Source organism: Vidua chalybeata, chromosome 17 (genome assembly GCF_026979565.1).
Source record: "Vidua chalybeata isolate OUT-0048 chromosome 17, bVidCha1 merged haplotype, whole genome shotgun sequence".
Lineage (NCBI taxonomy): Eukaryota > Metazoa > Chordata > Aves > Passeriformes > Viduidae > Vidua > Vidua chalybeata.
The window spans coordinates 5983857-6006739 of NC_071546.1; the positions used below are offsets into that span (position 1 = coordinate 5983857).

Here is a 22883-nt window from a genome sequence, read left to right on the forward strand (position 1 = left end):
ATGAAGTAAATTGATTATGAAGTAAGTTTATTTCACCTGATGAGGAGACTGAATATTATTAGCATCCAATAGCTAAAAAGGGCTGGGAATTACAAAGAATAGAATGCAGGCACACAAATCTACAGCTCCTCTTGGCAGAAATCAGTTTCAGGATCTATATGCTGGTGGTCACATCTCAGCATGGCACAGTCTTGAAACCATTGAACATATCTGCTGAATTTCAATATGTGGAATGGAAGGATACCTACCAAAAAAAGGGAACATCATCTTCCTTGATGATTACAGTAGGTGTGGAATACATTTGTTGGGAGGCAGGAGGCAGTACTACTCTCACCTGTACATTTTTAACATCAAAACTTCAGATCTTAACTTCATGGACCTGGACATTTACTAGGAAGAGTCTATCAGGAAAAAGGATCTGTATATGACTCCCAGGATCTTAATGCCATCCCTCTTAAAGTATTGCTAATAAGAGTCAGCTAAAATAATTTCTAGGAGTAAGAACCTGCCATATGCTGTGATTCTTCACGTGGCCCCCCTTTCCCCTAGTACAGCTTTTAGGGAGATACCGTACACAAAGCAACAAGAAGCTCAATCGTATTTGTTTGAGTCTACACTGGAGAGCTGTTCATCAAACCTCCTGAAACAGCTACGGACTACATAACAAAAAGGTCTGAAAACAGTATTTTATTGTCAGTGGTAAGAGTATCCAACAGCCCACAAACAAGTGCTCTTTCATTTTCACACGAACTAAAATAAAATCTGAAACAACAATAAACAAAAACAGAAAAAATAGCCAACAAAACCCCCTCCAAACTCCCTAAACCAGCTCATTCAAGTTTTTTAAACACAAAAACTTAAAAGATTCTCAGAGTTTTTAGCACTGACTGGTGTTTAAAGTAAAACACGAGTGGTTGCCTGCAACTGCAAATCACTCCTGAAAGCTCTTACAGCTGCTGCTAAAGATCAGGACTCCAGTTACAGGAATACTAATTTTTGTACTAAATATATAACTTTTTAACCCAATTTCTTCAGAAATAGAACGAAAAACCATTCATTGATCCCTGGCTATTATGTTTATGCACAAAAGCCACACGGGAGGAGCAGCTCACGCATGGAGCACATACAATGGCTTCCTGAAGCAGAGGAAACATTATATAGAAGCAGACTCAGGAAGTGGTGAAATACTGAAAGTAGCTGCTAGCTTCCCTGCTCAGATAAGCATTAAACAGAATTTACTTGTCCCTGTGAAAATGGAGAGGGAAGAAGGTGTGGGAAAAGGGGAAAAGCAAGTAATACATGCACCAGAAAACACATAAGCCACCATTTCCAAGGAGCCCAAAATGTGGTGATGCAAGAGGCAGACCCTTCTTGTTTGAGGCCGAAATTCTACTAGCATAAAAGGAAAAAAAAAACCACTTTTCATATACCAAACACAACAACCAGACAACGACTGCGCTTGCAGCAAACAGCCTAATTTCTGCTACAGACCATAGCCCAATTACTTTGCGTTGTCCTGCTCCATCGAGTGCACTCACTGCCGTCTAACACGCTCTGCCGTTCTCCTGGATGTTTATACCACACAGGTGCAACAGCAACACAAACCCAATCTCACCTCTGTTATTATTCAGATCTAATCTTAACATCTGCCCTGTAAACGCCGGCATAAGCAATTATAGACTAAAACGAAGCCTGTTTTGCTTTTTAACAGAATATACATCACTGTTTAACCAAACGGGCCAGTGCCACTGGGGACCAGCGCCAGCAGCTTCCTTTGTTCGCTGCCGAAGCGTTCCCCGGGCCCCAGCTGCGAACCACTGATAGGATTCTGACACTGACACTTCATTCAAGCTGCCGCCGACCTCCAGCTCTGCCCCGCAGCCCCGGCCCGGCCTGGCAGCCCGAGATAGGGCACTCACGGCTTCGTCTCGCCCCGAGCCCCCCGAGGGTCCGGGCTCGGTGTGCCCGTTGTGCCCGGGCACGGCGGGAAGGCGGCAGTGCCAGGGCTGGGCACCGCGCCCGGACACGGCACCGGGGCACAGACCCGCACAAAACTCACCCAAGGAGAGACGCGACGGGAGAGCAAGTGACCGGGGCTTTGTCAGCCCATTGGCACGGGCCAGCACACCTCGTACAGCCGCGGTAGCCAGCTCCCGCAGCAGCGCAGGCAGCGCCTTCTCCCCGGTGCTCCAGTTTAAGGCGTTTCCCCGCCCCTGAGCGCGGTGCTGTCCCAGCAGGGACCTGCAGGCGCTGCCCGGTGCCACGGACCGCTGCCCACGGCCCCGCGGCTGCGGGCAGCGGCAGCGCCCCGGAGAACCGAGGGGGCCGGAGCTCGGCGCGCCCGCAGCCCCGCTCCCGGCCCGAGCGCCGACAACAAGGGGGTGACCCGGGCCGGAGCATCCCCGCTCCCGGCAGGGACACACCCCGCGCTTACCGGCGCGGGTTCCGCAGCTGCACCGTCTCCATGGCGGTCTGTCGGTGAGCCGGCTCTGTCGCTCACTGCTCCATGGCACCGCTCCGCCGCCGCTTCCGCCCGCCGCCGGATGCCAGCGGGGAGCGCCCGCCCCGGCGGGAGGGCGCGGCTTCCCGGGCGCGGCGGCAGCGGCGCGATGGCCGCGTCCCCCGGTGCGCTGCGCCGGGCCGGCAACGAGGAGTTCCGCCGCGGGCAGTACGGCCCGGCCGCCGAGCTCTACTCCCGGGCGCTGGCGCAGCTGGAAGCCTCAGGTAGGGCGCGACCCGGGGCGGGCGGGCGGGGGCACCTCTCTGAATGCCGCCTGAATCGCGTGTGCCCCGCGCAGGGGATGCCAGCGCCGAGGAGCGCAGCGTGCTGCTGGCCAACCGCGCCGCCTGCCACCTCAAGGACGGTGCCTGCAGCCTCTGCGTGGCCGACTGCACCAGGTGAGCGGCGGCGGGGCCGGGGACACCCGGCGGGGCCGGAGGGAGCGCTCAGCCGCTTGCCCGGGGCGGGCGGAGGAGCGGCGGCAGCCCCGGGCGCGCTGGCTCACAGCGCTCTCCCCTCCGCCGCAGCGCCCTCGAGCTGGTCCCGTTCGGGATCAAGCCCCTCCTGCGGCGGGCAGCGGCGTACGAGGCTCTGGAGAGGTACTCGCTGGCCTATGTGGACTACAAGACGGCGCTGCAGGTGGACTGCTCCGTCCAGGCGGCACACGATGGAGTCAACAGGTAAGGAACGCTGCCCGGTGACCGCGGCAGGGAGCACCGAAAGGCTCGGGAATACGACAGCTGGATGCTGCTGCTGGAACCGTGCTCATTCCTGCTGCCCTGGCACGACCAAGCTGGGTCCCAGGCCTGGCTATGCTCCCTCTGCCTGCTAGTGCCTATAGCTCCTTTCAGGGTGCTGGTCGAGGTCTGGGAATGATTGCTGTGGGACTGTTTTTGCTTTGCTCAGTGCCTGGTTTAAAAGAAATAACGAACTAAAGTTCAGTACCCTATCCTTTAAGCCTCTCTATATTCACTGTGTTTACAGGCTGCTATAGCCCTGTCCTCTTTCTGGTGCCCTCTGCTTGCCAGACCAAGGAGTGAAATGCATGTCTCTTGCTCACCTGAGCAGTCACAGCCCCAGCCTGTGTCCCGTTGTATTTTTAGCCCTGCTAGTGTGAAGATAATCTTTTTGCAAATGTCCTGTCTGTGGAATAAAACTAGCTGAGATGCACGTAAAGAAATTAGCAGACAGAGAGATGCTGTTCTTAATACACAAGCCAGGTTAAAAGTGATGTGGCTGGCTACTGCGTGGCCCAGCCAGCCAACAGTCAGGGTGACTGGGAGCTGTCTCTTCCAGGATGACTAAAGCCCTGCTGGAGAAGGATGGTGTGAACTGGCGTCAGAAGCTCCCACCAATCCCCACAGTGCCTGTTTCTGCCCAGACGAGGTGGAGCATTCCTTCTGCCCAGGCCCCTGGGGCAAGCACTCCTCCTGCAACTGCACCACAGGGAGAACGAGGTGGGAACCAGCCCTTGGGCTGGGCAGAGAGCCCTTGGGTTCCCAAGGGCGATGAACAAGACAGCTGCTACACCTGCTTGGTGTGTCTGCACCCAGGCCTGGTTCTGCCACAGCCTTTTTGGTTAATTCTGGTTTCTTTAATGTCTCTCTGTCTTGCCTCTGGTATGGGGATATTTGTTTTCTGTGAGGCTGTGATGTTCCTGGTGGTTTTATAGAGTTCTGTATCCTTTCACACCATTTCCAGACGAGACTGCTGCTGGCATGGAGAGGGCTAGAATGCTTAAGGAAGAAGGAAATGAATTTGTAAAGAAAGGAAACCATAAAAAAGCAGTTGAGAAGTACAGTGAGAGTTTAAAGCTGAACAAGGAATGTGCAACTTACACCAACAGGTACTGTTCACCTCTTTGCCCAACTATTTCTTGGCCCTGTATAAAAGCCACCATTGTATTTCCTGGCAGAACTGTTTAATGTTTGCTCCCGAACTAATGAATAAAACAAAAGCACCCCCTCAGGTTCACCCCAAGTGAAGCCTCCCTTGTAGTATAACATTCTTTGATTGGGTAGTAGAGAACCCCTTGGAGACATTCCCCTCTGGGCTCCCTTGACTGCTTTGTCTGACAGGACTCGGGTATGTTGAGTGGTCTCTGCTCTCCTACAAACCTCAAACTGCAGACTGCTGTTCTTAAACACTCAAAGTACTTCAAAGGCAGTTGCGGCAAGCAGAGCAGGTGCTGCACTGGCAGAGGCAGGGACCTGCATCCTCAAAGTGCAAGTGCAGGTTCTTTGGCTTTAGGGCAGGTTGCTCTGAACATCTTCCTTTTTGCTTCTTCGAAAAACCATTTGCTGCTTTTTTCCCTCTCTGTAAATGAAACAAACTTGAGCTCAAGAATAAGACGACGTAAGACACGAGGGTGGTTTTGGAGCCCAGCTTTGTGCTGCACTGGCAGCTGCTCTGTGTGTTGTGGCAGTGGATGCTGCTTTCAGCCAAAGGTCTCTGAGCAGGTGTGTGTGTTGCAGAGCTCTCTGTTTCCTGACCCTGAAGCAATACAAGGAAGCAGCACAGGACTGCACTGAAGCTCTGAAGCTGGATCCTAAGAATGTCAAGGCACTCTACAGGCGTGCTCAAGCACTTAAAGAACTGAAGGTAAGTCAGGAGTTTCTGAAGGGCTTTAGGCTAGGACTGGATGGCTGCTGATACATGATCAGAGCCAGAGATACGCTTCAGGGCTTGTTTCTGTGCTAGATAACCTCTGCCATCAGATCTTTAAGGACTAAGAGTCAGACATCACACTTTGCTATTTGAATCTCATGAGTTTGTCAGCATTAGGTCCTGTATCTAGAGATGCTGAAGGCAACTGCTTTTCACAGAATCATGGACTATGCTGAGTTGGAAAGGGCCCACAGGGACCCTCAAGTCCAACTCCTCACCCTGCACAGCACCAGCCCCAGCAGTGACACCCTGGGCCCGAGAGTGTTGTGCAGACACTTCTTGGGCTCTGTCAGGCTTGGTGCTGTGACCATGGCCCTGGGGAGCCTTTTCCTAATACCCAAACCTCCCCTGACACAACTTCAGGCCACACCCACAGATCCTGGCCCTGGTCACCACAGAGACCAGTGTTGTGTTGAACTTTATCTTTTTGTCTCATGAGGAATGCTGGAGTCAGTACTGGAGTACATATTGGTGTTGGACTCAACACATTTGAGTGATGAAATTATCTTCTCAGCCCTAGTTTGAACATGTTTTAGAACAGCTACATCAATGCCAGTGCTTGAGCAGTTACAGAGAGGGAGTCACAGGCTTAACTGTGCTGTCTTTGCCTCTGTAGTGTTCTGCCTTAGACTGCCTTTTTAATGCACTACGCCTTAAAAAATACTCTCTTTCTAGGATTACAAATCAAGTATTGCCGACATCAAGAGCTTGTTGAAAACTGAACCAAAGAACACAGCTGCACTGAGATTACTGCAAGAACTGAACAGAGCCTAGGGTAACCAAGCAACAAGGAAAGCTTTCTTTTCCACTGCAGAGAAAAGCTTTCTCCCTTCTGCTGTTGATACAGGGACCAGTTGAGGCAGGATTGGTGTTGAAATCTATCTTCCAGTGCTGCTGGGATATAAGAGGTTCTGTACCAGCACAATGATTGTTTAGACATAATCTGTATCAAACTCTATTCAGCTGGCTCTATGATCATGCATAGTTTTAATGCCCCTCCCCAAGAGGCATTTAGGTTATTTTTCCTGGTTGAAGTCAACTTGCCTCAAACTATTGGCCTCAGGGATTCTTTACATGTTGGCTAAGATGCACAGAAGTGGCTGTTCCTGTCTGAAGAGCTACAAACAGAGGGGTTTTAATCCTTATTCAGGTGACAGTTTTGCTGCATTTGTGCTGCTATTACTGAAAGAAAGTCGCTGCAAGAGCTGCTGTAGTTGCCAGAGCACCACATACCCTTCGTGTGACAGGGGCTCAGTTACTTGCACAGGGCCAAGCTTGTTCCCTCTCCCCCTTCATGCCTGCTGGCCCTCAGCTGCGTTCTGCTGCTTAGTGTGGCTGGGCAGATGTCTACAGTAGCAGCTTTCTTTAATTATTCTGCACATTTAAGAAAATAGCAGCAAGTTAAGCCTGCCTTGTTACACTGTGCACTGTTCTTTCAGATTCTGGGTGCTTAAGAATTTTGCAGTGGTTTTTTTGTCTTGTTTTTCTTTAAAAAAAAAAACAAACTTTAGCTCTGTGCCTTTTGGAGCAGTTGCTGTGGGGTGTTACAGGGAGGAAAATATGCAGTAACACCCCAGCTGAGGTCTGGCTTACTACTTTAATGCATGTTTAAATTTATCCTGATCTGATATTGATGGCACTGATTTTAAATGGTAGATAAAAAAATACTTGGAGTTACTTTGTGAACTGTTAAAACATATTCTCATTAAAGCCATGTTTATTTTCACTCTAGGACTGTGTTTTTTTGTGATGGATGGAAGAGGGGAAGGGAAACACTTGTTTAAACCATTTCATACTGTCCCCTCTCTTTGTCAGAGGACTTCAGGCACTGTACAGGGGCCTTGCTCTTTCAGACAGTGACCTCAGCTCATAGTTGCCATTAAAGTTAGAGTTCAGAGAACCAGAAAGCCTACAGCTCCAGGAACACTGGGGCTGGGAAAGGCATGCCAAGGAGAGCACAGCACTGCATCATGGTTTCCAACCATTGCTCAGCCTTGCACTCTGCCTCAGCTAGTTAGATGCTGGGCAATGCTAGACCTGATCCAACTCATAATACAGAATAATAAGATCAGATAATAAGAAAAAGCTAGCTCTTGGTCAGGGTTCAAAAGTATTTGTTTCCCACCTTGCCTCTCCCAGCAGTGTTTCAGGCAGGTACCCCGCTGACCTGAATTTTGAGAGCAATTGAATAGAGAGCAATTCCTCTAATGCCATTGAAGACAAAGACCTCTTACCTTAGCCTGACATTAAACAGCTTTTTGTGGGTCCCAGGGTTGTACTCCATCAGCTGCAATGTGCCAGGGCTTGGAACAAGTCCTCCCTGAGGGGCACAAATTGCTCCATTCACTCCATTCCTGCTTCTAAGCATGGCAGCTCCATTGATCCCACAGGCAGCCCTTGCCCAAGCTCTTAGCAGGTGTGATGGATTTCAGGGTGGGGAAGCACACAGCAGTACACAGATAGGCAGAGGAGGACTAAGAGTAGGAGTTCAGAAGTAGGACTGGCTTCACTTGGTTAAGAGCTATCCTTTTGGCAGCCCTGCTGTTAGCTGAGTGACAGATACCTGCACTGTTCAACAGCAGCTCATTACAGCACCCCCAAGCAGCAGCAGTCACCATCTCCTTCCCCTCAAAACAGCAGTTTTGTTTGTGCCTGACACCAAAGATTGCCCCAGCGGGACAAAGGTCACACACAGCAGTAAGACACTACTGCAAGCTCAGGGTCACTTCTGCTCCCATCTCCCCTTCTACTCCTGCTGAGGTGCTGCTGCCTGTGCTGGACACTGCCCAGGTGGGCAAAGGTAGTGCTGGCCACAGGGCAACAGAGAGGGTTTGTCACAGGGACACACCTTCAGCTGCCCCATTCAGAAGCAGCAGCTGTTCCAGACTCATTTGCATTGCTGCCTCAACTCCCCAGAGCCTCAGACCTCACCAAGGACTGCAGCCAGCGAGCCACTCTGAATAATTTCTAGTAGCATCAGGGATCCAAGTGCCAGCTTCACCTTTTCTGATTATCATTTCAAAACCTCTTGTCCTTGTTCACATCCTTTCAGAGGCTATTCTGGTATCTCTTGTGTTCCTGGGCCCCACTTGGCATTCCCTCTGGTTTTAAAGAGGGCTCACCCAGCACAGCCATCTGGCACTGTAGGTGGTGTCACAGGCACACCTGAACTGCCCTGTTAAACCTGAAAAATGGCTGCAGCCAAGCTAAACAACAGCAGAATGAAGGTTACCTGTACAGCTCCATTCCAGCTCTCTTTATGTGCATTACACTCATGCAAGTACATGTTTTTCCTCTAGACACCAAGCAGAAAAGCTTCCAGCCTGTGACACTCAGAGAGAAATAACAAATTAGGGTCCTGTATATTAAGTGAATTAAAGTCCTTTATAAGTGTCTCACTGAGGAGATGATATCTAAACCATGAACAGTTCAGGCTGAGGCATCCACTAAGAGGAAAATAAATATTTAAGGAAGTCAGAGTTAGAACTGGTGAAATGAAGGTGAGAAAAAAAGGAATGATGAAAAGCCCCAGTGAAGAATCCCAGTGGAGCAGAGCAGACCCCATGCAGAAACAAATGTGTAAGTGGTTCTATTAAAATGCTGGAAGGAAAACAAGAGGTAGGAGGGGTGACTCAGCAGGGAGCTGAAGTGAGAGTATGATACAGCACTGAAGGAAGATTGAGACAGCAAAACCAGCATGAGCTGCACAGAAAGAAGGTGGGTGGTACTGGTGGAGGTGTGCTCCTGCCAGCTCGAGGAAGCAGTCAAGTGAGGTCAGTACATCACCAGCCTCAAGCACTGAGGAGTCTCTGGGGACTGAAATTCCTTTCCTAACTAGGAAGAGCAGAGGATTAAGGCCAGGGTGATGACAGCAACACAGCACAACACAGCAGTAACAGGTCCCAGCTCCCCCTGAAGCAGGAAGTGTCCTCATAGGACACAGTGCAGAAGTCATGAAGGCTTGCAGGCTCTTCAATGACTCCTGGGAACCTCTGGTCAGAGACACACATTGGAAACACAGCTTTTTATTTACAGCTACTCCATGATACCTCAAAAAGTTGATCTTGTGCACCACAGACATGTAGACAGACCCTGTGGTGAGCAGCAGGAGATACTTGAGGCCATTACTACAGGTCTACAAGGTTCATTACTGGAGGAGAACAGCAGCAATCCCTCCTGTTTTGCTTAAATCCATCTTCCTAGGGAATCAGAAAGGATTAGAGGAGCCTGTTGGTTGGCAATTTGTTAATGCAGTGCTGTGTGTCCCTTCTGTCAGCTTTCCAGACTGACACCCCAGCAGCATCACAAACTTCAATCACTGATTACTGCAGCCTGAGTCCATCCTTCCACCTGTGAGAAGCAAAGTATTGGCTCTCTTCTTGCCAAGGGAACTAACCCATTTGTGGGGGTGGAAGTATCAGTTCTTTTTTAGTGTCAACTACATGAACAAATAAAACTACAGAACCCAATACATTCAGTAAAATGATGATTCATCAGCACTCATCATTTTCTGGGCAACTGACCCAGGCTGGGTTCCACACGACATCTCAAAAGGTGTTTTCAGTGGTGAGAAGAGATTTAATGTGAAGATTTTTACAGGTGCAGGAGGAAGCAATTCTACAGGGGTTACAATACACAAACAATAGGGTGGGGCATTTGAAGACAAGCCAGGGTCACTGTATGGGCATGATTCCAACAGCATGGTGGGGTTCCTGCTCCTGTTCTTCAACAGCAGCATTCTCAGGGCTTGCTCTCAGTCCCATAGTCTGCAAGAAAAAGAGAACCCACATATGTAATTGTCAACTGCTAAAGGAAGATTTTCATCCAGAAAACATGAAATTCACCTGAACTTGGATTAACAGTTACTTTGATATCATAAGTCAAGAAGACACCTGAAATATCTTCAAAGGGGTACATAAAGTCTGAATTGCTTTATTAGTGCATCTATCCCAGCCTCAGCAGCAGGGCCAGCTCCCTGATCAAGCACACAAAGGATATTTTATAGGGTACGTACTGTCAAGGTTCTGCAAAAAAAACACTGGGAATTCCCAGGAAAGATTGTTGGTTTCCACTACACCTACAGAAAAGCAAGGACCTTTCCTATGTTCCTTTCTGGTAGCAGAGTCATTGCCCTCATCAACATACAAAGAACCCACACAGGACTCTGTGGTACAACTAAGAATGCAGGATGCAATTCAAGAAATGGAATATTACAGTCAAAGACACTGATATTGCTCATTAAACCTGGCTTGGCATGGATGAGAAACCCAATCCCCAATTTCAGAGTAAGAAACCAGAGACTTTGAGCACACCAGGGCTCCCAGCACCCACCTGGAGTCACGGCAGGAACGCCCCAGCACTGCCCTTGTGGGATGTCTCAGTGCTCTGGTGTGCCTGGAGAACAGTGACTGCTTCCTCGATCTGACAACAGAGCACAAGGGGGAGAAGTTGAGTTGCTCCAGTGTAAAACTGCACTGCACCAGGAACTCAGTATTTTGGGTCCCAATGTGGCCTCCACACAGACCCACTTTCAAAAGGTAAAGGACTGGATTACAAAATCCAAGCCTGCTGCTTCTGACTGATCAGCCCAAAGACCTTTTCTGTCTCTTACCAAGGGAAATTCTGGGGCATCTCTCCCTTATTATCAAGTCAGAACTTGCTAGACAGAAGTCAGATTTCACAGGTAAAGCTACCTGACACCACCCAGCAGAGCCCAGGTTCCTCAAAAAAACAGGAGCGGAAGGGTGAAAGCAGCTCCTGTCTCCAAGGAACAGCAAAAAAGACGCAGTCAATTCACTCCAACTACTTTGATGGGAACCAAAGCTAAATATTCACCAGAATTAAGAAGGAAACTGAAGAAATACTGCAGAGAGGCAGCAATTTGTCTGGTTTCTATTCTGAGGAAAGAGCATCTTCCTGGCTACTTCCATGCAGACATACCACCCTGCTTTTCCCCCTCTTGCTTCCCAGCCACCTGCAAAGCACCCTGAAGCTTGGCCTGTGCTTTCAGGGAACTGCTTCCAGCTTCTCCTTTTGCTGAAGGCAGGCAGACATTCAGGCACTGGGTGTGGTGACATCAACCTGGGGCTCCTTTTTCACGTGAAATAAAACCAGCAGCTACTTGCTCTTCCTACAGTGATCAATGTCCTGGGCTGTGCTCACCTTTCCTTGCAGCAGCAGGTGATCAGCCCTTTGGAAAGGGATTTGTTTGGGCACTGAGTCTGTCCTACCTTGGAGCGCAGGGAGTCTGGGGACTCCAGGAGCAGCAGCAGCTCGGAGTTGTCTATCTCCAGCAGCATCCCGGTGATCTTGCCGGCCAGCGAGGGATGCATCACGTGGATCAGAGGGTAGAGGCGCTCGCCTGCTCCAAACACCAGTGAAGACTTGAGCACTGTGTAAGCCCCCCAGCATTTTCAAACCCACTGCAAGCCCCCCTGCCTGCTCAACCAAAATGGGATACAAGGGTGGTGATGGTGGTGGAAAAACCACTGCTCACAAGCAAAGCTACTCCAGCACGTCTCAGCAACAGGAAGCTGCTGGGTGAAGTCAGCAGCAGGCACAGGGCAGTGGAGCAGTGCACATCTGCCCACCTGTGCACAGGTGAAAGTGCCAATTTCTGTGGAGAAGTTTCCTCCTGGGAAGAAAGAGCTGGTCTGTGATGTGCTGGTGCTGTGCTTTGGCCAGGCCAAGCAATTCTGTCCCACGCCAGGCACTGCCTGCTCCACCACAGAACACCTGAAACCCAAGGGTTGCGTGGCACAGCTGACCTTAACCCTTATGGCCACCAAGCTGCTCATCAGTGCCCAGGAGTACAGGATGGTTCAGAGCTCAGGAGAATTGCAAATGCCCTGGCATGGCCCAGCAGCACAGGCAGGCTGGATGGAGCTCTGCCTCTCTGCAAAGCTTCACCAGACACTCTCTCACAGTCAGGCAGCTCACGCAGACAGGGAGTGGCTTTACTGCTCCATCCAGTTCCAACACAGACTGATTTTTTTTTTTTTAAGCAGCATAATATCAGAGCAATCCCACAAAGCCTTACAGCTTCTACCAGCAGCTTTTTTGCCCTGGTGCATGCAAGCTTAAATGCCCCCAGGGCCCTGCAGCTGGACCTGCTCCAGCAGAACAGCCGTGGCACCCACCGATCATTTGCTTCTGCTCCTGAGGGGGGGCTGCTGCAAGCAAGGATGCTGTCAGTGGCTCCTGCCCCTGGACATGCACAGCAGGTTCTCCCACCTGGAGGAAAAGCAGGGAAGAACAGCAATCAAAGCCTGGAAGGGATGTGAGGTATCTGACTTGCAGGAATGGTGCTCAATACCAACCACAATGGGGCATTTCAGCCTTCCAAGATGCATTATCTATTTGTATTCAAACACCAGCTTCCAGAAAAGCTGGAGTCAAGCATTAGAGCTGTGTGGCTACTGGATCCACAGCCCCACAGCCCCTGGGAAAGGTCCCCACAGCACCACTCACAGAGCATGGGGATCCCTGGGGTCAGCAGTCACATTATCCCAGGGCAGGACCAGGAATGTCACATTTTGGTAGCTGCAGAGCACTTACCTGTGGGGCCACCACGGGTGGCATGTGCCCCATGGGCTGCATGTTCCTGGCAGATGAGGAGTACTTGTACTGCTGGGTACCCCGTGGCAGAGCAGATGAGGAGGGCACCCGGGTGCTGACTGTCTGTGTCCCGATGTTGGCTGCAATGGGGACAAGAACATTTGTGAGGAGGAGTCCTTAAATGCACACCTGTGTCAAGGAGGCTGAAGCAACAAGGACAGTGTGCTTGGTTGGAGGGCCTGAAAAGTCCTACATGGGCTCAAAGCAGCCCCCAGGTCAAAGGCAGCTTCCCCATGACAGGCAGGGCACTGCTGCCCTTGGGGTGGGGTGCTCTGATGTTGTGCAGAGGGCAGGAGAGCTGGCAAAGGCACCCACACCTCATCATCTCCCCTCCAAAAATCCATCTGCATCAGCAGCCAGAGAAGGGGAACGGCACCCTTGTCTCCCAGCTCATCCTGAGGGGAGGTGAAGGCAGAGAAATGAGAGGACAACGACAGAAGGAAAAGGGACAAGCCACAGACAGCCCCTCCTGGTCCCACTGCTCACTTCAGCAGTGACAAAGATAACTCTGGGCAAAATCCCACGAAGATGGGAAGGCTGTAGGCAGTCACTGCCCCAGATGGTCATGTGTGGAGGGGACACCCCAAGAGCCAGGGCCAATCTCAGCACAGCCAGGCACTGGGGATGCCAGCAATGTCTGGTTCTCAGCTCCAAACCCCTCTAACATGAGGCTTGGCATGGGCAGCAGTTCAGCCAGAGCCTGTGAAATCCCCTTCCTGCACCCCAAAGACCCTTTCCCACCCTCTGCCTTTGTCCAAGCACTAAGCCCAGGTGCTGTGGCTGCATCACCATCTGCTTTAAGGATCATATTCAAGGTAACAAGACCAATCTGTACACCAGAAACCTGTACCCATTACCTGAAAGATCCCAACCTTCCCCAGAAGTTACATACTCAGTTCCTACAGACATTGCTCCAACTCCATCGCACCATCAGAGCGCTCCACGAGCAATCCCACAAACCAATCCATCCTGACTGGAGACCTGAGCTCACAGCAAGCACCCTTGCCACCACGGTGATGTCCCAGCTTGATCTCCTGGGGGTCCTTCTCGCACTCACCCACTCTGTGGGCCTGGGGGGGCACACGGGGCACCTGGGTGGAGGCCTGTCTCGTGGTGCTGATGTTGGACAGCAGGCGCCGGGGCGGCACGGCAGCCCTCAGGATGGGGGTGGCTTCAGGATACACTGCTGCACAGAGACAACACACAGAATGAAGCTGCTCGGCAGCAAAGGCGTGGAAGGAGATGTGGGGAGAGTGGCTGTGGCTGGGGACAGTTCAGGAGCACCTCACCTCTGGTGTCACTGCCAACATCTCACCTCCCGGTGCCCATCACCACGACCCTGCACCAAACCCCTGCACGCTTTTCCAAGATAAACCCTCATTGTTACACACTTCCTGCTGCTTTTAAAGACCCTCAGTCCCTGACTGAGCCCAGCTGGTGCCAAGAGCCCACAGGCTGAGACAGGCAGACTCACAGGGAGGCCGGGAGGGCTGCGCACTCCAGCGAGTGGCAGGGCGGACTGGGACAACAGGGCTGGGGCCGTAGAAGGCAGCTCTGGTTTGTGGCTGGGGAAGAAGAACACATCCAACGTGACTGGGGAGCTGAGCTGAGCCAGAACTAACCCAGAGCCTCTTGGTGGCTGCTGCACACAGGCAGACAAGCCAAAACCATGCTCTGCAGGGTGCCAGAGCACTTCAAAGACCGACCTCCAGCCCTGCTGTCAGCATGTCCTCCAGCAGCTCTACTTCATGCCTCCTCAGGAGCTTCTGCACCCCTGTAACCCTTCTCCCTTGCTCTCCAAGCTTCCCTCCCACCAAACTCCTCCTTGCTTCCTCTGAGGAACAGCAGTAAGTATGAAATCCCCAGCCCATTTCCTGGAGCACCTGCACTCCACCCTGCTGCTCACATGGAAGCCCAGGCAGATCCCAGGTTCCACAGGGTGTGCCCAGATCTGCACAACCCAAGCTCTGCTTCTCAGCCCGACTGCCACCCCGTCCCTGTGCAAGGCTGCCATTGGGGAGCAGGACTCACCTGAGGCATGGGGGGTAGGAAGTACCCTGGGGGGGTCTGGAAAGAGCCCAGGAGAGGGCCAGGCAGGGCCCTCATGGTGGCCAATCTCTGCATGTACTGGTTGGTGAGGATTGCTTTCCGCTCCTCTTTCCTTTGAGCGAGCGCGACGTAGAGAGGCTTGGTGCTGACAATGCGCCCGTTCATTTCTGTCACAGCCTTGGTAGCCTCTTCTGGGGAGGAAAAACATACAAACCCAAACCCTTTGCTGCGGCCACCCTCTGTCATCACCTAAAATAGATTAGAACAAGACAGCTGAGTCCACAGATCACTGCAGCATCCACAAAACACAGTGTTGGGGGTGGGGGCGTGGGATCCAACCACAGGCACCCCATTTCAGCCCCCACACCCAGGGTGGGATGGATGGGACTGCACCTCTCACAAACAGATTTCTCTGGGGAAAGGCAGGATTTGCTCAGGCAGTAGGTTTGGAAAATGAAGATGGCAGAGTCTGGACCAGCCTGAGATCAGGAGCTTGTGATCATCTGGGGGGAATCTGTGCCTCAGTCTCACAGGGCTCACGGGCCAGAAATGCTCTGGTGCTGAATGCTGCAGGAGCCAGCAAGGGATGGGGATCAGTGGGACTCTGTGCCCTGACAAGGGCCAGGCAGCATCTGTCCCTGGCAGGTTACAGGTAGCTGACCTTAAAGCCAGACCATCCCTTACATGTTGCCTTCCAGATAATCCTGACACCAGTGCCAGTGAAAAGAGTGACACGTCCCTGGTGTTCCAAAAGGCCAAACACCAGCCTGTCACCCCTCTGCCCCAAGAAAGGTGGCTTGTGGGTCATTTTCATTTGTACCAGTGTCACAGAGCAGCTGGGCAACTCAACAAAGCTACGAAATATTTTCTCCTCAGGACAATGTGAGGTGAAGCAGCAGGTCCCTTACACCTGGCTTGAGATACAAGACATCAGCAGGGAAGGGAAATTCAACAGGATGATAATCCCTATCCATCCCCAAGGGCTGAGTGCACCAGTTTACTGACCACAGGAGCTCCAGGCCCTCACCTTGGCACTGGTGATGGTGCCATAGGGGGAGAACTCCTTCCTCAGCCTCTCGTCATCTATCCCATCATCCAAGTTCTTCACATACAGGTTGACCCCCTGCACACAGGTGGAAAAAAAAAAGCAGCTTGGGATCCCAGAGTTTACAGCAGTTTGTCACACTGGTTGCACATTTCACCAGCAGCTAAGTGGAGGGTGGGACATCCCACAGAGACATCCCCTGCAGGAGCAGTGACATGGAGAGGGGCCAGGATTGTGCATAAACTCCACTCAGAATACAAACACCCCAAGAGAGCACCCACACCATCACTGGGAACCTGCTGAACCTCATGAAGCTGTCTCATTTCCAGATTAATATTTCTGGAAATTAGCAGACCCATTTGTTCACTTCTCGACATCATCCTAGGTTTAAATCTCTCTCTTCTTTCCTGATATTGCTTCCCAGGACATTCCCAGGCAGTGACTGGAGCCCTAATTGCAGGAGGTACCCACTATGCTGATCTGCTCTGGAGAGCTCTGTGCTGTCCCCAAGCTGAGAGTGTCCCTGCTGCAGACGTGCAGGATGGAGCACCCTGCTCTCCCTTACCTGGTACCTGTTCACCCGCTCTTGCTTCATCTGCTCAAATTTCCTCTTGAGCTCGCTCTGGCGCTCCAGCCGCTTCTGGGCGCGGCCCACGTACAGCACCCGCCCGTTGATCTCCTTCCCGTTCATGTCAGCCACCGCCTGCCAGGGGAGGGAAGGGCTCTCAGCTCAGCAGGAGCCCATGGCCACAGCTCTGCTCCTCACCCACCGCCCCAGGGCAGTCCCACCTCAAGCAGAGACCCGCTCCCCCTTGCCAGGTCCTGCCCACCCAGGCACCCAGCGCCAGCTCCCAGACAGGCGCAAAGCTGGTGAGGTTCCCCCTGAGGAGAGGTGGGAGCATCACCAGGTGACAGTCTCAGGAGAGAGATGGGCAGTGAGGAGCCTCTTGCCTTCTGGGCTTCTTCGTGCTTCTCAAAGTTGACGAATCCAAAGCCCTTGGAGCGGCCATTGCTGTCCATCATGACCTTGACGCTCAACGTCTTTCCTGCAGCAGGGAAGGACAGCACAGTCTGAGGGGTGCCCTGTGCTGGGCACAGACTGTGCTGGGGAACCTCCATGAGAGACCAGCCCAGCGAGGACACTGGGCAACCATGGCAGCATGGAAGAGCCCAGCAGGAGGACAGACAATGGGATCCCCAAGAGGCAGGGACAGGAGGCTGTGAGTTTTGGTGAGGGTGATCCCTCCAACCTGGGCTGCTGCTCTCATTGCCCTGGGCTCTTCAGCTTCTCCAGCCAGTGCAGTGAGTTCCTTTGGCTAGAAAATCTCATCTCCTTTACATATGAACACATAGATTGGGTTCATATGAAGGATAACAACAAATTACTTGGGATGACACTGACCAAGCGTGGCCCATGGATTGGCACAACACTAAAACCCATCACAAGAGGCATTCTCCAGTAGTGGATAAACTGAAAAGCCTGTTTTCCTTACATTCAGACTCAACAATTCTTATTCCCAGGGTTTCTGTAACCAGACAGCATGCTGGTAACAAGACAACTTAAAAAAAACCATACATTTTTCAAGACCAAGTACAAGTTCTCCTCTGTCACAGCAGGAAAGCACATGTAACATCCTGACAAATGAAGTGACTGTAGTCCTTTTATGTGGGGGATGTTTAAACAAGTCACATCTCACCAAGAAAAGGGGCTTGCTATTTCAGCCAAGCACTCCCCCAACTTCCTTTTAGGTTGCCCCAACTCCAGTTTATCAGACACAAGGATATTTCACTCACCAAATTTGGAGAATATTTCCCGCAGTCTGTCATCATCCATGTCATCCCCAAAGTTTTTGATGTAGACATTGGTGAATTCTATTGCCCTAGACCCAACCTCTGCCTCGCGCTCTTTGCGGGATTTGAAGTGTCCAACAAACCTGTGGGAAGAAAGGAATAGGCCTCAAACCCTGCATGTCTCCTGCAGAGGGAAGATGGACTCGGGCACACCTGTCTCAGTGCAGGCCAAGAGAGATCCCATCACCTCAGGCCATGCTTTGCTCACCCACAAACTCACCATGAGTTTCACATACAGCAACTTCAGCATAGCCCGCTCTGGTGCACATATACCCAAACTCCCCATTGTCACTGCCAAAAGAAGGGATTTGTCACCCCAGGAGACATCAAAAGGATGCCACCACCACAAAAGACCCCAAAGGATACCACCAAGTGCCAGCTCTCTTCCTCCAAAGCATTCTCAAACACTCTGGGTAGTCCTTGCCTCTGTGGGATGTAGAGAGTGAGGTGATGCAATGCAGAGAGAGGAACAACAACAAAATCTCTTCCTGCCCAGATTATCTGATGGCAACAGCCAAGATCAAGGACCAGCTCCACTTTGTGGGCACTCATTACACCGCCTCAGCAATAAAACCCAGCCTGGGGTTGGACTCTTTCCCCACCATCTGGGAGCAGCTCCAAACCACTATCACACTTCCCCCAGCACCCACCAGAAGTGACTCACTGTCCCAGAGAGCAGCCATGCCCAGCAGGGATGGAAAAGGGAAGAACACAAAGCAGCAGGAAGGGGATGCCTGAGCAGGGCATGCTTTTACTGCCGATAGTGGACCAAGGCACGGGAGGAGCAGAGCCAAGTCAGAGTCCAGACTCTTCTCTCTGGCACTTACACCTTCCTGTCATTGAGCAACATGCCATTCATGGTCTCAATGGCCCGAGTTGCTGCCTCATGTGTCTCAAAGTGGACGAAGCCATAGCCACGGGATCCATTTTCATCACAAACCACCTACAAACACAGCACGAGGGGCAAAGGAAGGAGACAGACACTGTTTTTCTCCATGTTTGTACATGAGTACATCACAGGAAAGCCCAGCCCCATTTTCCAGGGGCATTTTCCCTCCCTGACATCCTGCTCCCACTGCAGCTGAGCTCTTTTGGGATGTTGGCAGCAGGTCAGGGAGGTGGGCAATCCCAGAACCAGAACCATGGGCTGCACTGAGCTGGGACAGGACGACACATAACATCTCTGTGCAGGGACTGGGGGAAGAGCTCCCATTCTGAGGGGATACACAGCAAGGCCTTTTGGCTTCAAAGCAGCTGGGAATTTAAAGGAAATGTTGTGGGAAGTGAAATGTGAAAGGGAATTCCAGCTGGCTGGAGCATGCTTCCAAGAGTGAGGCAGCTCTGCAGCAAGTCCTCTCCTGCAGGGCCCTGGGCACACCTACCTTGCATGACAGGATGTTTCCAAAGGCAGAGAATGTGTCATACAGGGCTTTGTTGTCAATGGAGTCATCCAGGTTCTTGATGAAGACGTTTCCAACCCCTGATTTCCTGAGCCCTGGGTCCCGTTGGGACCACATGATGCGGATGGGTCGGCCTTTGATCACCTCGAAGTTCATGGTGTCCAGGGCTCGCTCAGCTGCAAAGAAGGGGGAGGAGAGGGGAGTAACAGAGACAGATCTCCCTCACATTCTGCAGCAGCTCAGACGGGCACAGGAATTGGGGACAGGGGCTTGTTATCCTAAATGGGATAGGCAGCTTTGCCTCCCCAGCCCTCCAGCCACATCACTCTTTGACCAATTACTTTTTTCTCTCTCCAAAATATGTCTGACTCCTAATGATCAGCCATTTCACAACAAGCTCCAGTCTGGCAGATGCCCAGCTAATTTACCCAGTAAGGATTTTGGTCTCTAGGGCAACTAAATCAACACCTTCCCATCACTACAGCCTCACTTCAGCGTGGAACACCTTCCAATTACAGTACTGTGTCATGGCAATGCCTGCCAGGAGAGTGGCCTCACTTTACACTGCGAGCCAGTGGGCAGCTGGATACCCCAGGGGAAGGTTTTGGTGTCCTTCTGTGATGAAGAAGGAGGGAGGCAACTCTTGCAAGTCACTTTCAACCCCTCACCAGAGCCCAGCAGCTGCATCCTTTCCCAGACCCTCAGAAGAGATGGAAGCAGGATGGGTCACCATCAGAGAGCAGACTGGGATTAGTTAGAACCAAGCCCCAGAAGCAACGCAGCCATTGAGACAACTGCTCCCCCCAAGTCCCCCTGTGAGGCAGTTCCTCAGAGCTGGTTACAGGAACATACCATCCACAGGCTGCTGGAAATTTATGTAGGCATAGCCCAGCGACCGGCGCGTGGCCACGTCCCGACAGACTCGGATGGACATGATGGGCCCAGCAGGGGAGAACTTCTCGTAGAGCATGGCTTCGGTCACATCTGGGTGCAGGTCTCCCACATAGAGAGAGGCTAAGGGATAGCCAGGGCCACTGGCATTCATGGTCACCCACAGAGCTCAGCTGCAGAAGGAGAAAGACCCGAGGCTGCAGGGCACAGGTTCCAGATGGCCTGCGCAATCACAGACCCACGCTGGGGCTGGCCCCACTGCAGCAGCACAAGTCAAAGCAATGCCCTTCCCTTCCCACCAGCAGCACTAGGATCAGGAACATCCCAAGGAAGCTGCAATCTCGAAACTTTCTGGGACGTAACAATTTTGGTACAAAAGTTGAGCTGAAATGATCTGCACCTCACAGCCCTTGCACACCCTGGAAGGATGCAGAGGGACACACTACACACACACAAATTTGCTCCTTAAAACATGCAAACCACAAGAGAAATGAAATGGAGTTTAATTTCTCAGAAGGTAAACAGCCCTTCCCCACCAGAGACTTCCATTTTAACTCCTTAATGGCTCCCTCCAGCCACAGCAGACCCAAGGAGTGAGGGTTTGTACTGATGGCCAGGGAGCAGAACTGCAGCCCACGTGCTCCCTGCAAACAACTCCATCTCTAACAAGGCAGATGCAGGGTTTTAGCCACCCCTTCCCACTTTCTCAGCTTGTTGACTACTGTTCCCTGAGCAGGCAAATTGATGCTCAGCCTCTGCCTGGTTTTAGTTGAGTATAAAAGTTCTGTGTGAAGACAACAGTCAGTGCCTGAGACTCCCAGGCTACTGCCTAGGAACACAGAAATGCAGGTCCTGCCCCAAAAACTTATAAATTCATCCTTGGGGCTCTTACCTTAAAGCTCAAAAGTCCTGAGACACTTGTTTAGACACCTATAGATACCCAAAATTAACACGCATATACAGGAGAGGTGCATCGAGCAATCCCCCGGCCAAACGCAGGTGCCCACGGCGGGGAGCCCACGGCAGAGCCGCGCACCGGCTCCGTGACACAGCCCCGCTCCTCGCACCGCCCAGAGGCCCCCCCCAGGGCTCCCCCAAACAAACGCGGGGTAACAGAGCAGCCCCAGCGCCCTTTACAGGCAGCGGGGCAGGGAAGGAAGGGAGCCCAAACGGGGAGGAGGCGGCCGGAGCGACGATGCGGGGAGCGGCCGGGCAGAGGCGGCACAGCCCCGCCGGGGAGCCCAGGGCAGCGCACACCGCCGGACACGGGACGGGGCTGCGGAGGAGCGCTGCTCGCCCTGCCCGAGCCCGCCCGCCGGCGGGGACCCCCGGCCACCCCCGCCCCGGAGAAACGGCCCCGGCAGCCGGAGCTGGGCGCTGGGAGCCCGCCCCGCACTCACACCGAGCGCTCGCCGTGGCAGCACCGCTCCACTGCGGCCGCCGGCACCGCCCGCCTCTTCCGCGGCGGCCCCGGGGGCGGGACGGGACCCCCGCCCACCGCCCCACCCCCGGCCAGGTGCGGCCCTGCCCCGCCCTGCACCCCTGCGGACGGGGCAGGGCAGGGTCCGGCCGGGCAGCGGAGCTGAGGGGCTCAGGGGTTCAGCAGGTGCAGCTCCTCATCTTTGCGAATCGCAGCTCCTGCGCATCTCGTGCCTTCCCACACGAAGGGCCGGGGAATTGCGCTGCGTGTCACCCTGGAACACTGACAGCGCGTCCCACCCACGCGCGTTTAGGAAATCACATTCACCTTCTGATATTAATTCCCTGAAGTTAAGGAGTACAGGCAGGAGCCGTACACAGCTCGGTTACAGATCACTCGTCACCGGGCACTCACGCATTTCCAAACGGCACAGCAACCTCCCTCAGGACACAACAGAGAGCCAGGGAATATGGCCTCTGCCATCACCACCCCTTGTCTGTATGGCCCGGGAGTTCTGTAAGCTCACTTTCATCCACTGAGGTCACACCCCAGCTGTTCTGGACGTGATTGTGCTGCTGAAACGCTGGGTGAAAGCACACAGGAACCTCGAGCCGCAGGCAGTGGAATTCCAAAGCAGCTCCACCCCATCCTGCACCCTCGGAAGGGTCAGCTGCGAGGCAATCAGGAGAACCATCACCTTCGCAAAAGCCTTCTGGTGGTTTCCCACACCAAGATGCCTCACCCGAAGGTCAGATCAGCATCAGCACCAAGAATGAGAGGCTGCAGCAGCAACAGTTGGATGAGTCAAACATGTTGAGTGCACCTGGACTCTTACTGTGGCTGGGCCAGCTGCAGTGCCCTTTCCCAGAAAGAGAGAATTAAATAAAAAATGGAGACACCTCAACTCATCACTGCTGTAGAACAGCCTCCTCAGCTCATGATTTCCCCAAAAAAGACAGCAAGGATGAGAGATGTTATGTGAAAGGACTAAGACAGGAGGTGGTCTCTGAACAGGAGTAGCTAGCAGATGCAGGGATTTTTCTTCTCAGAGCTGACAATGCCATCAGCATGAGTCAGACTGGGAGTTGGTGCCCACTGTAAAATAATTTGTGTGGTATGTGCGTACATTTAGGTATGTCCATAAAGGCTGAAGAAAATGACAAATTAGCAATAATTACAGATATTGAGGGACCACCATGTAAAGCCATGGCACAGGCCAGAACAGTGGTCAAGCTAGAGCTGGTTACATTTTGTCCTAATGACTTCATTGGTCAATCAAGAGCAGCCAAGTGACATTTTCCACTGTGCATACTTCTGTGTTGCCACACTCTGGGAGGAGGACCAAGCTTCCTTGAAGCTTTCAGGCTACCTGGCACCTGCTGCCTGGCTACTGCCCTCCATCCCTTCAAATGCTCTTATGGCCAGTGCACCTCTGCTATTTTG

The 22883-nt window shown here is 52.4% G+C and overlaps 3 protein-coding genes across 4 annotated transcripts in view; 1 reads left to right on the plus strand and 2 right to left on the minus strand.

Annotated features, from left to right (window-relative positions):
* STK4 (serine/threonine kinase 4) overlaps positions 1 to 2513 on the minus strand; it is a 45752-nt gene extending 43239 nt beyond the window's left edge. Inside the window, exon 1 of one of the 2 annotated variants that reach the window (XM_053958691.1) lies at positions 2435 to 2513. In XM_053958691.1, the coding sequence (XP_053814666.1) occupies positions 2435 to 2466 (32 nt within the window). In that variant the 5' untranslated portion in view covers positions 2467 to 2513. Of the gene's footprint in view, positions 1 to 36; positions 89 to 2434 lie in introns of those variants that run through there. The other variant, XM_053958692.1, reaches the window with a different exon arrangement.
* A 70-nt stretch (positions 2514 to 2583) lies between these two features.
* TOMM34 (translocase of outer mitochondrial membrane 34) lies at positions 2584 to 6893 on the plus strand. The gene is made up of 7 exons (XM_053958955.1): positions 2584 to 2724; positions 2799 to 2898; positions 3028 to 3180; positions 3797 to 3957; positions 4202 to 4346; positions 4975 to 5101; positions 5843 to 6893. Exons 1-7 carry the CDS (start codon positions 2610 to 2612, stop codon positions 5939 to 5941), a joined length of 900 nt encoding a protein of 299 aa, XP_053814930.1. The 5' UTR covers positions 2584 to 2609; the 3' UTR covers positions 5942 to 6893.
* Positions 6894 to 9739: 2846 nt separating this feature from the next.
* PABPC1L (poly(A) binding protein cytoplasmic 1 like) lies at positions 9740 to 20174 on the minus strand. The gene is made up of 15 exons (XM_053958565.1): positions 19982 to 20174; positions 19112 to 19305; positions 18557 to 18672; positions 17673 to 17812; positions 16830 to 16924; positions 16444 to 16581; positions 15861 to 15956; positions 14816 to 15082; positions 14259 to 14349; positions 13776 to 13970; positions 12725 to 12864; positions 12307 to 12400; positions 11398 to 11528; positions 10499 to 10588; positions 9740 to 9933 (listed from the first exon to the last, which is right to left on the minus strand). Exons 1-14 carry the CDS (start codon positions 20172 to 20174, stop codon positions 10505 to 10507), a joined length of 1974 nt encoding a protein of 657 aa, XP_053814540.1. The 3' UTR covers positions 9740 to 9933; positions 10499 to 10504.
* Between the last annotated feature and the right edge of the window lie 2709 nt (positions 20175 to 22883).

Bases quoted from the DNA above. Each gene is read 5' to 3' on its own strand.
- TOMM34 (XM_053958955.1), top strand. From the start codon at position 2,610: ATGGCCGCGTCCCCCGGTGCGCTGCGCCGGGCCGGCAACGAGGAGTTC. The intron at 2,725-2,798 runs GTAGGGCGCGAC...TGCCCCGCGCAG, and splicing joins GGCGCAGCTGGAAGCCTCAG to GGGATGCCAGCGCCGAGGAG. The intron at 4,347-4,974 runs GTACTGTTCACC...TGTGTGTTGCAG, and splicing joins TGTGCAACTTACACCAACAG to AGCTCTCTGTTTCCTGACCC.
- PABPC1L (XM_053958565.1), bottom strand. From the start codon at position 20,174: ATGAATGCCAGTGGCCCTGGCTATCCCTTAGCCTCTCTCTATGTGGGA. The intron at 15,083-15,860 runs GTGAGGGCCTGG...AATCTATTTTAG, and splicing joins GCACCATCACCAGTGCCAAG to GTGATGACAGAGGGTGGCCG. The intron at 12,401-12,724 runs GTAAGTGCTCTG...CTTTTCCTCCAG, and splicing joins CACCCGTGGTGGCCCCACAG to GTGGGAGAACCTGCTGTGCA.